Genomic DNA, 20,899 nt, shown 5'->3' with positions numbered 1-20,899 from the left:
CTCCAATTTAACTAACGAATTCTGAAATCGAACCTCGATATAATAAACACTTCGATCAAAAATCTTCACAATGTCATTTAACAATTGTACCCCGATATAACGAATTTTCATTTTACAAATTTTTCGCTTTGACGAATTTTTAGTTATGAAACTACGATTTTAATCATAAAATCATGCTCTTTCATGATAATCATTCATTAAATGGTAGTTCATTTCATCGTGGTCCGACTATAATTGTCAAACGTACTAGACTCATTTGGGTTTTTTTTCATGTTTATCAAATCCACCAATTATACAAGAATAGTGATAGTCAAACTACGGCCCGTGGGTCAAATGTGACCCTCTTACAAGCTCTATCTGGCCTGTCGCAGCATAAAAATTCCAGTTATAAATTAATGGATTAAATTAATTCACAAAACTTCTTTCTTTTTTGGCCCTCTTCTAAAAAGGTTTGTCCATTGCTACACTAGCGCATTATGCATAATAATCGCTGGTAAAAGCGATGAATTTTGCAAGTATTTATCAAATATATCAGGTTGATTTATTGAGAAAATTATGCATAATCGCCGGTAAATGCGAAATAGATAAATTAATCACACTTGCCGACACGATTGGCAATTATGCATAATAACCGATTTATCGCATTTACCGTAACATATATTCAGTGAAACCCCTCTTAACGAATACCCCCCTCAGATGCGGTTACCACTCTCTTTTACGGCCAAATAATATAATTCCCCCTCATATAATAAAAGTATGCATTTCAAACCCCTTGATTAACGGTCACCCCCCTCTTTTACGGACGATTATTTTTGTATCCGCGGTGTTCGCAAAACAAGTTTTACTGTATGTTTAATGGATTTCCAGAAAAAAAAATCAGATTTTAACGGATTATTTCCTATTCCACAGGTTCTTCATCGATTCGGTTGCTACGACGAGATCCAAGATGTCGGGACCCACCGCGTGCGTCACTGTAACTGGGTCCGATTCCTCAGGTACACCTCCAGCCTCAGCAACGAAGTCAACCTGCTAGGTACTCAGGTCAAAGGAGAAACTGTTTACGAAACGATACGCACTGTCCCGCCAAACACAGAACTTGTGGTGTTCCTCGAAAACCACGAAGACATGGAAGAGCCAACGTTGAGAACTTCTGTTGCTGTACTAGCGTCTAGGAGCCTTACCGCTGCACATTACAGGCATGCCATGGGCCTACTTTTAGAAGGTAAGAACATGCTGGGTTTTTTTTCTGCAAATGTATTTTGCCCTGAAACGGAGGTGTTACTAGCCAGTACGTGGAAAATTAATACCGATCCTCCCCCCCCCCCTCCCTCGAATACGCCGGCATACAGTAAAACTCGAGGTTCACGAGTTTTACTAAGTTTTTGAATTTTGATGTCTCTGGTCTGTTTCCGTCATGCCGGGAAAAGTGAAGTCGAATAAGGATCACAGTATATATACAGTCGAATCCCGTTTTAACGAATACCGTTATAGCGAAAAATCTCGTTTTAGGGAACACTTTTTTTATCCCTCAGATAAGTTTGCTTAGGAACAATGCAATAACCTGGAATTCCTTTATAACGAAATTTCGTCATAAAGTTATGATTTCTCCCCTATCTAACAGTTCGTTATAACGAGATTCGACTGCATATGTTATGGTAAATGTGATAAGTGCGGTTGTTATGCATACTTACTGACCAAGCATTTTGGTAAGTTTGATAAATTTCCTTAAATGTATCACTTTTACCGGCGATTATGCATAATACCCAAGCGTCACGCCGTTGAAAAACATGACAAACTGTACTGTAAGATATACTACTATGCATGGCATGGTAAGTCATAGGTATATTACATCATTATATCGGGGTACGATCGTAAAATTTGTTATCATTATATCGGGGTTCGAGTATATTCGTCGCACATACTAGACTCATTTGCAATTTTTTTAATATTTATCTAATTCATCAATTACATAAGGGTATTATGCATAATTACAGATAAACACGATTAATTTCAAGTATTTATCAAATTTTCCAACGGCACTTGGTTATTATGGATAATCGCCGGTAAAAGTAATAAATATATCAAATTTACCAAGGTGATTGGTAAATACGCATAAAATATCCGATTTATCACATTTACCGTAACATATACATCAGTCAATTGTTTGATCATTATTGAACCTCACTTTCCCCGGCATTATGAATTATCACAGTATACATTCGTCAATTGATGCAAAAAAACTGGTCAAAGAAGCATTAGTCAATTCAATCGAGTTCTGCAATATAGTCACTCGAATTTCCAGACATTCAGGAAAATACTGCCATTCCCGGCATGCTTGCCTCCCTTGCTGTTTCCTGACATGCCGGTTAATGAGAGGGGAATGCCGTAACAACGAACTTCGTTTATGGCATTTCATTTCATTTGCCATGTTGCTTTTGAGAAGGATTTTTCGACGTAAATACTCCATGCTAGCCAGTGCGCATATTAACAAGCTTTACATTGATACGAGTAGGGGAATAGCGTCCTGCAGTTCGTCGCAATGAATGACGATAGAAAGGACGACATTTTCTGCGGAGTTCTTGGCGAAGTTAAAAATGGAGGTGCCAATTTGGCTCCCCTCCCTTTTTTGTATTTTGCTGATCGTGTCTATTACTTTCTCACGTTATTTCAGGCACATTCTTTCATTTGTATGAAATAAATTTCACCGTTTCATTTGTCAATTAATCAAAAAGTTGAAATTCATTATAAACGAAACGTCTGTAACCACAAGAGAAAAGTAATAACAACGATATGCAAAATGGTCGCCATGCTACCTTCGGCTTAAACTTCGCCAAGAACACCGCCACTAATAGGATATTGCAGTAGAACCACTGGATAACGGAAACCTTTAGGACTGAAGATTTTTGTCCGCTAACGAGGACTGTCTAGTAATGGATAGTAAAATACATTGAGTCGGCGTAATTCAAAAAAGTGTCCGTTAACAGGAGTTATCCGCTAACGGGGAGTGTCCGTTATGGGAAGTTCCACTGTATACTTACTACCTTCGTCACTGGCTCTCGTATGAGCCTCGTGCTGGACTTTCACCGTATGGATACGGGTTCGAATCCCGTTATGGCACAGTTGATCGGATGATGCTAGTTTTCTGTGGTTTTGGAACTTCGAGTCACGAATGCGAGCCGATCTCTCATCTGAAACATCCTCTCCTCAGGGAGCAGGCATACCTTCAACACGATACTTGAATAACATGAAAATTCAAGCATTTGCCATTTAATTTAAAAATATGGAAGAGAGATGGCAGCATCAGCAAGAACACGAAAGCACATTTCTCACAACATGAATACATCAGAGTCGCACACACACGCAGGACATCAAAGTGTATTTACGGTTAACCAGAAGTACCTCCGTCACTCATTGCAATCGATAGCGACCAATTTCCTCTTTACTAGTATGAATGTAAAGTTTACTAATATGGGTTCTCCAGACCAGCTGTGGCCCCCGCTCTGCACCCCAAGGGATATAAGCTGGTTCGTCCCAGGAGCTAATATGTATCCAGAGCGGTTCTATGAGAGCCCATCTGCATCCATTTACCAGAAACTGAACCACGAAAGAATGTAGATCGGACCTGAATCTCTCCCACCCCCCACACATTCCTAGTTAAGTCTTCAAACTAAGGCTATTTAAAGGTCTTATAAGTCATGATTATTTAATAGCACTCTTAATTGAATATCATGGAAATATGGTAGACCTGGATCTCAAGCAAGTCAGTCATCGAGGTTGAAAAAATAGCATTATTTCTAGTTCATCGACGATCGCTTTTCGTCTTGAATTTGTGTCAAACTGATTATAAGCCGGAGTGAATTCGAGTCAATGTCTAGTCATTTTTTTTTTTTTTTTTTGCGACCTCAAGTTATACACTCGTTGTTTGTTTGTATTCCCTCGGGAGATGGTAAGAGGGGAATTGAAATTTTGACAGGTCATCATCTTCCGTACCTCACGTACGTTCCACAGTATATCTTTCCCTTCTCTAAACATTAAGTCCACGAAAAGCTCTTTTAGAGAAACAACAAACAACCACGGTGATTTCAGTCGCATTCTTCATTCGCCCTTGTCTTCAGTTTGGGGCGGAAGACGGGCAAAAGTGTTATCATCATCGCTAGTTTCAAAGTCTCCCTCTTCCCCAGGCATTAAACTGACAAGTTTTTGAGTTGAGAGTATTTTCAGCTCAAGTTCTCTTATATGGGTAGGAATTGGGAATAAGGTTGAAGGAGAAGAAGAAAAAAAGTGCCAATCTTCCGTACGGGTCACTAAACCGTAAAGATCAATTGAACCCACCTTCGCCAGAGGGCTCTAAAAGCGGAGTAATGACTTTGAAACAGTCTTCCGCGACTTTCTGAAGTTACAGTCATTTTTTTTTTTTTTTAACACAGGAGGGAGGAGGAGGAGGAGATAACCGTTTGACACTAATAACCGATAACACTCAATAGTTTGATATCATAATTGATGTGATCGACTGAACGATTCAAATACGGGGGAAAAAAAAGAAACTTTTCAAAAAACCGTGGCTTACTTTCATGTTTTTAATAATGATAACAATTTAAGAGGTGGAGAGGTTTCTGTGGTACCTTAAACAACAAGAGATAATAAAAGATTTGTTATTTTTCTTTTAAACATCTAATAATGGGTCGAATTGCGTATAAGTACGTGGATTTACTCCGCAATCAAAAAAGCCGATCTGACAATCGAAATCTAATGCAATAAATCATTCGGAAAATAAAAGTGTTTCGATTTCTATTTGGGTAATCGGTATTCGATTACCCGATTGTACAATAAAAAACGATTACGGACGATGAATATTCATGAATAAATTACTTAATCATCCCGGGGTGTGTGTGTGTGTGAAGTTTACTATACTTTATTCACGAAAGGCTAGTTTGTAATGTCTAGTTTGGTGGTATTCTGAGTATTGCATTTGGATTACTCTGGAGATTGTATTCTTAGTTTTTCACTGTGTTTGACTCAAAATTTGTAATGCCTAGTTTTGTGGTAGTAGGGGACGTGTCTCTTCCGTGTTTTTCAGTGTATTTACACTCAGTGTTACTGTCTAGTTCCGTGGGTTTGTACACTGAATTAAGATTTTTTCGCTTTGTTTGTACTCGCAATTTGCAGTGCCTATCTTGGTGGCAGTCGGGAAATTACATTCCGATTTTTTCATTGTATTTGAACTCAGTTTGCAATGTCTAATTCCAAAGAAGTCTAAACATTGTTTTAGTAGTAGTCTGAACCAGAGCCCCTACATCCTTTAGCGGGGCCCCTAAGCTGAGATCTTTTGCTGGCCCCTCGGTCAGACTTTTCACGGGCCCCTTCTGAAGTGAATTTATAGCGTAAAAAGCAAAAAATGATGAGAACTGTCCCGGGCCCCAGGGCTAGAGCCCTGCTACCCCCCCCCCCTCTTTGTGGGGCCATGGTCTGAACTGACTTTTATCACTGTATTTGCAAAAAATTGAAATGTCTGGTTTCGTGATGGTCAAGATATTGTATTCTGAGATTTTGCAACGCCAAATTCCGTGGTAGTCGGGACGTTCTGGTCCGAGTTCACCACTGCATATGTACTCAAACTTTACGATGTCTAGTGGCTTTGTTCGAGTTTTTCACTTTGTTTGTACTAAACGTTTGCAATATCTAGTTTTGTGGTAGTCAGGATATTTTATCCCGAGTTTTTCACTATATTTTTGCTCAAATTTTGAAAATTCGTTTCCACGGTGGTCTTGATAATGTATATTGATTTGTTTTGCGATGTCCAGTTTCGTCGTAGTCGGAACATTTTATCCCGAATTTTTCACTTATCTGTGCTCATGGGAATGAGCTCATCTGGAATGTTTAATTTCAGTTTCATAGTAATCAGGACATTTATTATGAAATTTCGTAACCGTAATGACAACAAAAAAAAATTGCTACCTCAGGGAGTCCCACGCAGAAGGGTTAGCACACCTCTCTCTAGGCGAGTGTGAAAAAAAGAGTGAGTCTGCCTTCGGAATCGGCAATAGAGTGTACTTCCCGGTCTAATTAGCCATTATGTGCAGGAAATCGCCGTGGTGCGACTAAAATTTTCAATTAAATGACCTCATACGATAACTGGCGAACCTTCAAATTCGAATTTGCATAATGCTAATCCTTCGGTGCAATTGAATGAGGAGTTTTTTTGGCTGGTTTAAAGTCTCATAATGACGGCTTGTGTTTGATTAAACGAGAGGCATATCCAAGAACGTTGGCAAAGGAGAACTTTTTAACTTAACATTATATATTAAAACTTGAACAAAAATTATTTAGTAAACGAAACATGGTGATTCGGTCTTTCTTATACGTAAGTGGACGTGGGCGTGGCTATGGGCGACTGGGGACATCGATTTGCATAGGGAATGCAGCAATGCCATAAATTCAATCTGGACGTCCATGAAAATGAACTCGTTATTTACACTCATGATTATGAAATCTAACACAGTTGATAGAGCATCTCGAGAAGTATTAGAAGAGTTTCCTAAAGTGGGCGATATAAATAATTCATTCAGGGGGAACGGGCCAAAAAGATTATAGGAGCCACGGGTACGACATAGGCAGCGTTCGAAACCATTGGTGGCCCGCTGGTCCGAGACCACTGTTAAACGATCGGACCAAAAATTGTAGTAGTCCACGGGACCAGTAGTTGAATATCCCCCCTTCCCTCTGATACATTGATCGCGGAAGAATCTCCTACGGGAGAATAGCCAATCCGCAGTCGTTTTATGTTGTTTAAGCCATTTAAATGTCGAATGAAAAACGTGCCCCCCCCCTTATTCCTGAGGGTGCATAGACAGCACATTCCAGACTTCTTTTTTTTGTCTATCTCGGCAACCCTGACACCTAAAAAATTTTTTTTAATTAAAACAAATAATTACAACAGTACCTAGAACAGCCAATAGGGGTCAATTTGACCCCCTTCAAGTAAATATCTGTAGATTATTTGTGAAACAAGAATTGCGGACCACCTGTTTGCAAAGATTATTTTTTTGCTGAATATGCTAAAAAATAAAAACGTGTATTTATGAAGATATTTGTTTTAATTATATCTTAATTATAATATTGCCGTTTGAGTCTTAGCGAAGCATTCAATATATACAACCAAAGCTCGTTATAACGACCTCACGTTATAGGAAACAATTTCAACTACTATCGTTATAGAACTACTATCATATATGTTTTACTTTCGATGTAACGGCCCTCCCAATATAACGTCCGTTTTCGACGGGTCGAAGGGGGTCGTTATACCGAACGTCGACTGTATCTTCTTTGACGAGCATGTATTTGATAGAATGTTTTCTGAAAATATACGTGTCGTAATTTAAAAAAGAATGCCTCTTTAAACCGCCTCCGTACTTTTTTTTCCGATAAAGCCACAACGCAAAATCAATCAATCAGTTGTGGTTTATCGGACCAGTCATGATGTCTGCAGACCAGTAGGTTCTCATATCCACTGGTCCATTTTGGACTAGTGACTAAACTTTTTAATTCTTACGCTGATAGGGTTACAGTTTCATTGTCTTATGAGGAGTCGATAATGGACAGATAAATTCAAGAAACCATATATCAAGTGCTCCTTATAAATGAAGACATTGAGGAAACGTTTCCCTTAACAACGAGCCGTAATTAATCTATGTCATTAAAGTTACAACATTGCAACGAAAATACCATCGCAAACGATATTAATAATAAAATATGTAGATTTAGTAATACGACGGCGATACCCGGATATCGACCATCTCGTTTCAAGTTCATGGCACATCATATCTGACTTAAGTTTCTAAAAGAAGTATGACGACGAAATATGCCGATGTTTTGATGCATCATCATCATCGTCAAAATTTAAATAAAAATACTGATAAATATGCATATTTTTCTGTCAGTACTGTATACGATGCGCGAATCGGTGTCTTAGTCTGAGTATGTAATTATACATGCTTCAAGACTTTTCCGTAGGTAAAGGAGAATTCCTCATCAGGCGTTCCACGCAGCAATATTGTCACCCGTTAATTAGCCGAGACGCACCCATTTGCATACGGTGCAATAGACTCGTGTGGCTAATAACACATTCATAACCTGTCTCATGTCGACGAAACCCTTCTTCGGGAGGAAAAAAAAAAAAGCGTAAATGATTGTCCTGTCAAAATAAACGAAGAAGAAATCTAATAATAAAATGAAAAAAAAGGGAGATATAGCTCTCCATTTTTTCATTTTTTTTCAACAGCGATCGTCACACGGAATCCTCACATTTACGCGTCATTAAAAAACATTGAAAACAAAAAAAAAAAAAATAATAATAATGCCTAAAGTTTGTGACGTTGACGCTCAATTCTCAAAGGAATTCCAACAGAAAGAAGAGAAATAAAAAGTCTAATTGGAAACGTTATGACGGCCATCAAAAGAGTCACTTGATGAATCGTGAAAGGATATCATAAAAAAAAAATGTATGTATATATATATACACACACACACTTTTTTTATATGGGAAAGCCACACCCTATGTCTCTGGTATATACGAAAATAGTCTGAAATAACTGCCGCTACCTTACCATTCTCCGTGTTTGGGGGCAGTGTAAAAAGTTAGTTCGGATGTGTCAAGAAAATATTATTGTCCTACAATAATATTATTATAAGGTAATATTATTGCACGTATTTTGATTCATTTTTCTCGAATTTGAAGTCAATTTAGTATTTTTGGGTTCTGTAGTAAGGTTGAAAATTGACGGTCACCACTCGCCATGCAGCAAACAGACATTTGATAATTGGGACCGAGTTTTTTTTTTTTTTTTGCTGCAGTCGCCACCAGTTTTCTTTCTTCATTTGTCACAATTGTAGTCCCTAGTCCCCTACCGTTGGTTCCCAACTTCGAGGCGCAAATGCAAGCCGATCTCCTTTTTAAACCTCGCCACAGTTACCAACGGATTACAATGGTACGAATATTCACACTTCACTTCTGAAATATAGGTGGCTGGACTAAAAAATCGGACGCAACACTGCATACGTACTCAGACCATTGAGTGCATGCACTCACACTTCCGGCACAACTCACTGTTTAGTAAATCGTCCACGGCGATAGACCGAAGTTGTGCTCGGTTTGAAAGAAAGAAAGAAGCAATTGTAGTTTTCTTAACCCTTTTACGTACAGGCTTTAGGCAATAAATTTTGATAACCTGTATTTCAAATACCAGAGATAAATCTGATAAAAAGGAACAAAAACTGATCCTATCTTCTCATGTTAGAAATAGAGGGGAGGGGGGGGGGGATCACTGCAGTAGATTTCACTTTCGCTTCTCCCCCCCTATGTGTTCTTTTTTCTCTTTCTAATGTAAGAAAGAAACATTTTTTGTGGAAGAAAAAACGCTAAAAAAAGAAAGGTTAAAAAAAAAACTTCCGATGATAGGGTTACATTGAAGTTTCGCAATTATCAGGAAATAGGTAAAAACAACAGGGAGAGCTGGAATGAATTTCTTCCATTCCGGTTGGAATGAGATATCTCGTCCTTGACAGTTGAGGTGGTTAAAATAGTTTCTTAGTGCAGTATGGCATCTTTTTTCTTTCTTTTTTTTTATGGGAAGGAAAGGAAATGTTGCTGAGAACGGGTTTAAACAGCGGGTGAAGAATAGAGATACCCCAGTGCACCCCATCCCATAAAGTTACCACCATACCTAAAATTAAAAGGAGCCAACGTGGAAATTATCATTTTCGTTAGTATGCACTGGATTTAGCAGGTCTAGTCGCCACTAGAGAAATTTCTTAATTTTCACTTCTAATTTCCCTTTGCCGATGTCGGGGGGGGGGGGATTATGTCTAATGTAACAGAGGGCGTTTCGAATTTTTATGAGACTGTAACCAACAAAATCCTAGCCAGGCTGAAGTTGGTTTTCTGTGGTTCCCAACTTCAAGGCGCGAATGCGAGCCAATTTTCCCGTTAAAAAGTCTCGCCACAGAGAGCAGCAGGCCTACAACGTTACAAATATTCAATCATTACACTTCACTCACAATTTGAAGTATAGATGGCAGCACTGAAATATCATACACAACACTAGCTACACACTCAGACTGTTAGGTGCACTCACTTTGTTCCAGACTCTGCCACGAAGCTGGGCTGGAAGAGATCTCGGCAACGGGATAAGTCCGGTGGCAGAGACCCTGGCGTTCATTCATTCAGCCAGGCTGTATCATACCCAAAGATACTGCTTCAGCTCGAGTAAAAAAAGATGGCGTCAAGTGTACGGCTACAATAAAATTTGCACATACAAAGTGGTTAACGCACACCTACTACTGTATGGGAAAAAGGGGATGAAGAAAAAAATCCTTTTATCATTATAATATCCATCTGATAAGCCCTACTGTAAATAGAATGGTCGTATTGCAACAGAAGTGCACCGCCGTCTTTTTTCCGTATATTAGAGGGGTACTCAAAAATTTCCACCATTTTAAGAGAAAAGGAGGGACAATATTATTAATGTGGAAAAGAACATTTTTCGAAAATAAAATATTGACCATTACACAAAAGATGTAACTTGATGAATTATTTTTCTTGCCACAGTGTAAAAAAGACAGGCTAAAGCTTGAAATACACGGCGATGGAATTTTCAACGCCTGCAGCATCGACGAATTAATCTCGATTAGGCAATGTTCCATACGAAGACACGGTGTCAGAGTAGTAAACAATGTGTCATAAAGCCTCAATTGTTTAATTATGAATTTTTCATAACGATTTTGTGAGGTCCATCACAGTCGTTTATTGGAATCAGTAGGAAATTTTCACGGGATTGAGGTTTTCAGTTTCAGCCGATTGTTGTACTGTTGATGGAACATTGCCGGTTTGAACGATTTCTACAATTTTATTTTACAAAACATAACAGTTCTTTTTTCCTCGTGGATATCTTGTTCGGTATTGGTTATCATTACTGATGGCTGATCTAGATCGGCAGATAATTGTCCCTGTGATCATAATGAATCAGTTTTTCGCCCACGCGATAACCACGTTTGCAAAGACATTTTTCAATTGAAGCCACGGCAGTAACGACATGCAATATCATGATTTTTTTTTAACCGGCGGTGACCTATCGGTGAGAAATTCTTCAGAATATGGACTAGGTCGCCGTTTCGGTTTGTAAGTATATAAGTACTTCATAAATTTGGAAGACTCCAAAATTTAGACAACATTATATGCATTAACTAACAAAACATCTTTGACTTTATTTGGAGGAGGTCCCATAATTTCTTATTTTCCCAGGGCCCCCAATATGAAAGTCTGGCGTTAGATACGCAGTAACGTACCATGATTTCTTCTTCCACGCACTAAGGGAGACAGCCTGAAAACGGCTGATTACTGAACGGACTGTATTACTTGTATTGGCTTGCCTTTCTAGAAATATTTTGCAATTTGCCTGTAACACTAAAAAAATTAATTGAAAACAATGTTCCCGAACACGTTCTTTTTCAACAATGTAGAGAGAGAGAAATAATCTCTCTGCAATTTTGTTTATTAGCATTTCAATACTGTAAGTTTTGAGAAAACCCACTCGGCGCTGGGTAATTGTGCTATCCATTGTTTTAATTATTTAAAAAAAATCAGTAATTTTATCCGACATAAGTTCATTTAAGACTTTCTTGTTGACTGATTCTTTCCCCCTAAAAAACAACTCTTTTCCTAACATGAAATGGGGAGTTTATCTGTAAATCTCACAGGTAATCGACGGCAGAACTCATTGTTTGGAGATGTCAATACTTGCTCAATATAAGAGAAAAAAAAAAACTTGAGCAATACATACGATTAGCTTTCTTCTAGATAAATCTCTGGTAATGAAAAAATAAGATAGGAATCTCATGCTATAGGCCTATATTGTTTTTAAATTAACACTGTAAAAACGGCTCCAAATAAACTCCATGGCCAAGTTGTAATGCTATATATATATCCTTTTTTTTCTTCTTCTATTATTGCCTTGAGAACCGACATAGTCCTTGAATATGAGCCGCTGGTACGAAATCGATCAAAATGTGAGATACATAATAATAATAATATAATGTATAAGATTAGATACAATTCTTAAGTACGGGGAGAAAGTTTCTCAGACGCTATACCGCGATCTTGTTACAATATTTTGATATGGCCCCCATTTTCGTTGTAAGATCTCGCCACTGTTTCTTATATATTATATGTGCTTCTTATTCTTCTTTGGATTCATCTTTAAAGCGAAATGTCACTGGTTGTTTCATGTTGTGTTCCCTATGAACTAGAAGCCCAAAAAAGAAAGAGACTAAATAACCGGTTGCCAACTATTTTCTTTATAATTTCCGAGCCAAAACCCCCACTCACTTGACAGCTTGGTTTTTTGATGCTTCATAATTGTTTAGATCTCATTCATTTCTTTTTTGGTATACGGAGAAAAATATTGCATGAAATAGTTTTTTATAGTAATAATATTAGGAGGTTTTGCACTTTTATATTGTACAAAACATACCTGCTCATATGATATTAAATATTTTCAAATCTATTGTAATTTGCGCCAGTAAAAATACCCAGCATTGTGCATGGGTTTTCTCTATTACTTGGTGTTGTGGAAAAGTTTCCATCATAAATTAGACATGATTTCCTCATTAGTAAGTGAGCGTTTTTTCAGGACCTTCCTTAATTTTGGGACCCCAAATTCAAACAATGCACTGCCACCTGACCAAACAATACATTTCAAGGATCAACTAAGTTAAAATCTTTGATCCCTAGCCATGGAAGCTTCCTATGCCTATTTTTAATTGTTTTAAACTAGAAAAAACACCCGGTTTTCCTCTACAAATTGAGCTTTGAAGAAGTATCTATCAAATGAGGCTTGGTTTCCAAATGGGCAACCTCCCCACTAATCCCCACTTCGTCTGAATTTCAAGCCATTTCAATGTTTAAAAGTAGCCTATCGAGCATGGTTTCTCATTTCTCTACGGCTCGATTAGCTCGTATCTGAAGACATTGGAAGAGCCAAAAGGTGATTAAGCATAGCATTCGGCATAACGATCTTGTTTGATATTACCCAGAGGTCAAACACGAGGCGAGTTTAACCAAACATACACCCATACCGCGTATTTAATTAGGACGTATTACTAATTCAGGTAAATGCATCTCTATTTTAACACCCAGTCAGAGCGACAAAGCAGCGTAAATAGGTGATTGTTGCTGCTCTGTAGATTTTTTCCGATCGGCTTCTTTTGATCGGAAAATTTGTTTAAGTAGACGAATTTCAAGTCTTCATTTAACCAGACGGTAAAATGCCCTCGTTTTAAAATTCTTCACAATTATCATCAGTGAAATGTGGCGGGTAAATTCAAAGGACCTTTGAGAGAGCCCCGCGTAACAGCGACACGACAGTCTCGTAACGGATTTACACGTTTCATAATCGAGTTTTTTCTTGTGTAATGCGTATGTTTATTCTTACCTACCTTTGAATCGCAACAGTCTTTCTTAAAGGGCGTAGTTGTCACAAACTTGAGCGTCGTTAAAGCATCATTTATGTTACCGCCGTTCAAAAAAAAAATGATGATGATAATAATACTGCCGCATTCCGTGATTCTTTTTTTTCTGAAGTTCTCTCTCTCTCTGTCATTCTGAAATGTGTATGGTTGCGTGCCGTGCTTGTCGGCGGCAACGATAACATGAGAATTTCAACCCATTTTTAGGTTTTTTTACAAGTAGTTTCTTCGTTAAACTTTACCAACCCATGAACAAATCGTTAACCTCAATTACTCACACCCCGCTCGAATGAATTAAAGCTGTAATTTTGGGACTTCCGTCGCCATTGTTATTACAATACGCAGAGTTAAAATACACAATGGTTCAGAGCCAGGTGCTAATGAAAACAAACAACAGCCTTAATATTACCGAAATTGCACTCAAAAGACTAAAATATTGTGATTATAGTTTCCTTTTTCTTCACGTTCAGGGAAGAGGCAAGGCATCGTCGAGTCAATTATGTTAGATGGTGATATAACTAACGTTAATCATGAACTTCGTAATTAGTGAGGTTTGTTAATTTTGTAGAGGATTTTTTCGCTAATCTCTAGATTTTCTTAATTACTAGAATCCTCATTCCGATGGTAAACAGAAGTTCCGATTAAGCTCCAGAAAATCCATCAACCAGAAATCTGAAGAAATCCAGAAATCTCCAGAAATCCATCATTGTGAATTAGAAACAAATTACGTATAAAATTAAGAAAATATATCCAGACCTATTTATATTTTCTTAAAACTGATTGCCAATTAAATAGAATTTGTAAAGTTCACCCGCTCATTGAAAACGCTGATAAATCTCTAGCCTTCGATCCCAGGATCGACAGTCTTTTTACTCAGTATTTCTCAACTTGTGGTACTTTGCAAGGACTCCACGGGAGCATTTGCGTTTGCTTCCTTTGCATAAATGCCTCATTTCACGCTCTAAATTTTAAATTTTAATACTCTTTATTACTTTCTTAATATATTAATTTAATTTTTATTATATATAAGTTATATGAAAAAAAAAATTAGGATTTTATGGGCTCTCGGAGCCGCGTGGCATTGACCTTTCCTACAGGGGCCAGCGACGCTAAAAAAGTTTGGGAAATACTGTGTCTGCCTATACGTTTCCAGTAAATGGGTTCCATAAAAACTGGGCACTCAAAAGATTCCAACCTGTGCTCCCCTGCTCTAGTATCAGAAGGCTCTATGAAAATTCTCCCATAAATCTATGATTTTCAATATGCTTTAAGAAGGTTTGCCAGAAAACCGTCTTTACTTTTGCACGGAATACTTACATACATAAGCATACATACATTACGTTACATACATATATTAAACATATTTTAATCAAATCGGAATCACTAAAGTTTTCATCCTTTCAATCCATGTGTGTAATTTAATTTCATAATTTAAATTACATTTCCTTATTTTAGTTTTTTTATATTGTCTTTATATAAGTCTTATATTATTATATTAGCTGATATAATACTACATCATCTTTCTTTAAATATTTCATATCAGACTGTCCTCTGGATCTGTCAAGATCACTATTGTCTTCGAGGATCCCCGTGACGACGACGCTGGACGTTCCTCAACCTCCAACAAGGTCTCTGATGACACCTCCTTCTGAACCCGAAGAACGGAGGTCCGTGTCTAGTGATGGCATGTCACCAAGTGATGAAGTGAGTTCTCGTACGACAACGTAATAAATACCCATAGTTCATTGGAATAACAAGTAAAATTCCGCGCATCAGTAAAATGTTGAAAATTCTTCATTGATAGGGGTGTATTGGAATTGCACTCCCAATTTGATATAAATATTAAAGAATTACTTTTATGTGGATTTTCATGTTTTAAGCGATTATTGCTGCTCTAAACACATTGTGTTTGTCATGTTTCAGTCCCTGACATGCGAAATACGTCCGACAATCGTCAAAAAGGGTAGAGAAAGAACGCTCTTGCCTTGCGAGGTGTGTGGGAAAGCGTTCGATCGCCCATCTTTGCTCAGAAGGCACATGAGGACTCATACAGGTAAATTTTTAATTGATCAAATTAGAATACAGAATGACTTAATTTGTTTTCAATCTTTAATGAATATCTATTATTTACTCGTAGGTGAAAAGCCTCACGTGTGTGACGTGTGCGGCAAAGGTTTCAGCACGTCTAGTTCGCTCAACACGCACCGAAGGATACATTCCGGTGAAAAACCGCATCAGTGCCACGTGTGCGGGAAACGCTTCACTGCGAGCTCAAATCTGTATTATCATAGAATGACTCATAGCAAGGTAAAAATAATCATGATCTTATCTAACAAATCTTATATAGAACAAACGCTGTTAGTTTATCACGACGCTGTTAATTTTGTTCAAATATTACGTAAGACAATGGAGAGGAAGACTTCACTTGACAGTGTGTGTTCGTGCTTCATGAATATTCTACATTTTTGTGCATCATCTCAAAAATATGAGTTGTGAATAGCATCGATAAATATCATGCGCATACATTACGTATCGTGATGATGAAATGCAGAACTACCTCTTTAATAAGGGGCCCTCTGTTCCTCGGCCGTTCAGAAGTGCATAAGAAAGTTTTAAATAACAGAAAATTCCAAAGAGAAATGTTGACTCTATAAGAATGTGATGCCCTGTGATCAGCCACCTCCCTAAATGTCCCTATGGGGGCCTTCTGAGCCCTATGAGCAATTTTTTTTTTTTATATATATCTCTGGTTCAGATCCTCTCCCCTCTATAAATAAATGAGTGAACCTCTAAAAACAGGTTACTTCTCCGAATGGAGGGGGTGGCATTTGAGTAGCGTTCCTCAACCTATGGGTCCGCCACGGTGGCATAAGTGGTCCGCAAGTAGACTTGATAATTCAATTACGACTGAATAATATCCATATTGGTTTCAAATAAAAATTATGCCTCCATATTTATATTCACCATACATCATCAACGAAAATGCGGGAAATTGCGATCCGAAATACGGTACATCACTAATTGTGGTTGAAAGATTCAATTTACGACAATTAGAGTACTTACTGTGAAAATGAGTAATGTTTCCCCCTTGAGAAAAATAGAGGGAAATGGGATCAAAAACACATACGGAAAAATAAGAGACGTGGCCAATTGATATCAAAAACGTTGCCATAAGTCAACAAAATCCCTTATTATAGTTGAATCACTAAAAAATTGAATCTTAACAAACATCGAACCTCACAAATATGTGAGACGAATATCTGTATTCACAGCTATAATTATCAAAATAAATTATGAAAATGCAATTTATACAAAATTTTTTATCACCTGGCTGATACGAAGATATATTTTGGAAAGAGAAGAAATTCAGCTGCCCCTGCGGGGAATCGAACCCCCGTTCTTTCCCTTTCCGGGTGAACACCTTAGACTACAGAGGCAACGAATATCTCAATCTTTCAGTGCACACGAACTCCAAGGAAAGCTAGCATCTTGGTAAAGAGGAATTAATGTCTACGGCTAAATTCAAAAGCGGAAAACATTTGCCCAATAGGGAGGTGGCCCGTAGGAAAGGCTGTAATTCAATGAATTTCTTTAAAACATCTTTAATTTTTATCGGAATGATTCTATTATTTATCATGTGAAATTTTGCATGTAGAAGGCACTGGAGTCACGCTTTTCCCCCATGATTACAACTTAAGAATCGTTTTTTCCTTGAAGGAGTCACGAAAGACAAATACGGCCAATTCTTATCGCATCCATGACTGTAATCCGCATACAGGTGCGTACACGAAGTGCGATACGGAAAATAAATAGATAAAATATTTCGTTCTTTAATCTGAAAATTTTATAGAGGATTCACTGGAGGATGTTTTTCTAAACCTTTCTACGCAACCAAATATAATAGTTTCAACCTTGTTCTCGGAACTAATAAGTCGCATGAGAAGGGATTATCCCTCGACCATAACAATATCAGGTGGTACGTCGGTCGTCGCAGGTACCACGACGCGTATGATCGATCCATTCCGAGATACGGCCTATATCGTGACACTTTTCAATAAATCTTTACTACTGATCTGTGATCCATACGCAGCTGGGTATGAGAACGTTTTTTCCGAGTAGAAATCTCTGTCTCTCATCAAAAAGGTGTCTTACTCGAATCTATGAGTCTTACTGACGTTATTATGACGTTATCGTCTCTTATTTGACGTTGAAGAAAATTTCAACACCGTTTTAATTCCCGGTTACCTTTCCCTCCTCATTTTCCTTGCCAACTACCGATTTTCGCCACTTTGTCCAAAGGAGACGTGACCAGAATCTAGACAACACTATACCTATATTATATTTATAGATAGACATCCGTGGCCAGAATAATACGTAGAGACCTTTAGAGAACAATACGCCTGCTGAGATGTCTTCGTGGGCAGACAGTTTTTGAGAAAATGTTTACCAAAACGATACTTATGAGAAAAAAAAAATTGTTAAAAAGTATATTTCTTTTCCTTGAGATATCAAACATTTCATAAGTAATCAGAAAAGACCAACCCATATTTTTCTGTTATTATGCAAGTTTTCTTTTTTTTCCCCCACCCGAATCAAACGAGAAGGAGAAAAATCAAATTCTAAATGCAAAAAGAAGTGCCTACGCCCTTGAAAAAAAACGAAACTTTTTTTTCCCATCGTGTGAGAAACCTTGGAAAAGACCTTAACGAGGACAGTATACGAAATGAGATTTATATCTGAATGTTTGTCTAGCATTTTGGTTCGATGCGTGTGTGTGAATGGTCAGTTCAATTATAAATGGTTCATTAATTAGCTACTCCCCTTTGAGTAGAATTAATTTCTGAAGTCCGTTTAATCCGTGCTGCTTTTTAATGAAGAAGGTTTCATTCATTCATTGATACGAAATAAACATACTTTTACCGCTGTTTTTAGTTTTTTGAATATCATACTTAGGAAATACGATATTTTTCAACAACTATGTTCATCTCTCTCTCTCTCTTTTATAACTATTTTTTATCATTACTTTACGTAGCTCCTCCCTAGATGTATGCTAGGAATCCTGATATTATTGCTCTCTTGCACGCTTCCCAAAAATATCTACCAAGACTGAGACAATCATAGATTATGCCAAAATATTCTCCTGATATTACTGTGTTTTCCGAACTCTGACTACGGTCATCTTCGTGAAATCTCGAATTATAATATCACGGATACTTTTAGACTTAAAGAACCAAAAAAATTTCCTCGAGATGTCCAGACTCAATGTTCCGGATCTTTGACATGCTATTGCATTGTATGACTAAAATTCTCTTCACTCTGGTACTGCCAGAATTGATACACACACATACACATTGCATACGTCATTATAAATACTTCATGACTACACATATTATATTCCCTATTTAACATCAAGTTAAATATTATCCATCATTATTATTTTTGATCTACATTATCATATGCATTTAGCATTAATCACATCACTATTAACATTTTACATCTTCAGAATCTTACTCATCCTATAGGGACTTTAATATTATTTACTCATATTATATCGTATTATTACATATAACTAGTTAGCATCAATGATCATGAACATATGATGTCCATTAATTCCTGTGGAGGTGGCTGTTAATTCTCGAGGTAAAGATGAACTTCCCCAGCCACATTTCTTTTCTAAAATTTTCCGTAGAGATGGTGCGAGATGACTTTTAAAAGTTGTCATCCCCATTCTTAAATACTAACCATGGTTTCAATGCACTATTGCATTCAATTATCAGAGCGTTAATGGAAGGGATATGAGCTGCTAGAGTCTCATCTACGACACCATAATATACGAGTAAGTTCAAGGTTTTGCCTTTTAAAAACTCGCGTTTGTAGTTATGCGCATGCGCTATGCTTTTCGATACCCCCCCCCCCCCCCTCACATCAACAGGCGCGATTTAGAATCATCACGACCTCGTTTGCTTAATCTTGTCGTGTTTTGGAAACATTTGAGAAAATCGAGCTGCTTATCTGAACGCTGAGAAATCGCAGACTGGGAGATAAGGTCTGATAATCTGTTCCTGACCGATAGAAATGTGGTAACGGAAGAGATTAACACCAGATCCTAATGCCACGAGGGATAACGTGAAATAAAGCTCGTAAACTGGGTGAGGCTGTCTGAGGAAGACGGGGAGATATCTGATGATAAACCACGCTCACATCTGCGATCTCCCGATCTTTCTTAAAAAAATTGCGAATACACGGACTTTAAAGAGAGAGATTTCCTCGTTTTCAAAATATCCCTTGTATGTCGATAATACTTTAGGTAATCGAAAAAAAAAACGACCCAATAGACATTTCAGCATTGGTAAGGAGCCGCTGTGCGGTCGTGTGCGCATCATGCTGGACTCTCATCATGAGGATCCAGAATCCCGTTGACACACATTCAGGCCCATTGCCAGAAATTTCGTTCGGTAGACAACTTTCATTTCGGAGGGGGGAAGTGATAAAACAATAGATTTGGCCATCTTTTTTCCCCTTTTTTCGGTAATTTTCTCACATTTCGGGGGAATGACCCGACCCCCAAGGTTACCCACCTGCTACGGCCTTGCATACAGTGGTGGTTGGCTAAAGTTGGTTTTAAGCGGTGCCTGTTCTCTGCACAAAAATCTCTCCACAGAGAACAGGCAGACATTCAACATAATACCTACATAACAATGCAAATTCGAGCATTTATCATCTTTACTTCAAAATATGGAGCCTAGATGGCTGCACCAGCCAACAACACGATACAGGCACAACTCTAACAACATAAATACCTAGGGTCATACATATACACACACACAACAGTTCCGGCATGCACCGACTCGTTAGAAATTCCTCAGAGGAATGTGCACGGCTTGCAAGTTCCGTTAAATAGTAGCAGTATTGCGGGAGTACACGTGATTTTTCAAAAACACTGAAACCTATCTTTTACTAATAAATAATAATTACGTTTTATTTTGAAATCTTCTAAAAGACAGTCATCCCCTTATTTACGGAAGAAATCTTTTGTCCCACCGTTATCCTCACAATATCGGTTTTGATGAACTTTAATGGAATGCAACTCATTATTCTACGAGTAATTATATCATATTAATGCAAATCAAAACTCCCATTCTCTCATTATTATGTAGTCCCTCAATTTCAAATCATTGCTAAAGTCTGAAAAAGTAGTGATTCTAATTATCCCAAGTGGTGGACCATGAGATCTAATTCCATGCGCGGAATTAGCGATAATAAATCACTACTAGTAAGTCGTCTCAACACTTCTAGGATACACTGTGGAACAACTTCAAAATTAAAAATGTCCGTGGTATCTTAATTTTCTTATCTCATTCCTAAAAGTACCGCGATTTTG

At 37.7% G+C, this 20,899-nt stretch overlaps 1 protein-coding gene across 1 annotated transcript in view; it reads left to right on the top strand.

The window, feature by feature from the left end:
* Positions 1-20,899, top strand: part of LOC149075430 (uncharacterized) — a 136,606-nt gene that overhangs the window by 38,381 nt on the left and 77,326 nt on the right. The window contains exons 2-5 of the mRNA XM_089242761.1: positions 910-1,222; positions 15,062-15,222; positions 15,442-15,571; positions 15,656-15,825. Coding sequence (XP_089098887.1) covers positions 910-1,222; positions 15,062-15,222; positions 15,442-15,571; positions 15,656-15,825 — 774 coding nt within the window. The remainder of the gene's footprint in view (positions 1-909; positions 1,223-15,061; positions 15,223-15,441; positions 15,572-15,655; positions 15,826-20,899) is intronic.

Source organism: Pholcus phalangioides, unplaced genomic scaffold, assembly GCF_987345545.1.
Source record: "Pholcus phalangioides strain wild (caught in Gottingen) unplaced genomic scaffold, Ppha-v1.0 ptg000015l_1, whole genome shotgun sequence".
Taxonomy (NCBI): Eukaryota; Metazoa; Arthropoda; class Arachnida; order Araneae; family Pholcidae; genus Pholcus; species Pholcus phalangioides.
Note: the sequence above shows the minus strand (reverse complement) of the source record. Positions and strands in the feature narration are given on the sequence as shown.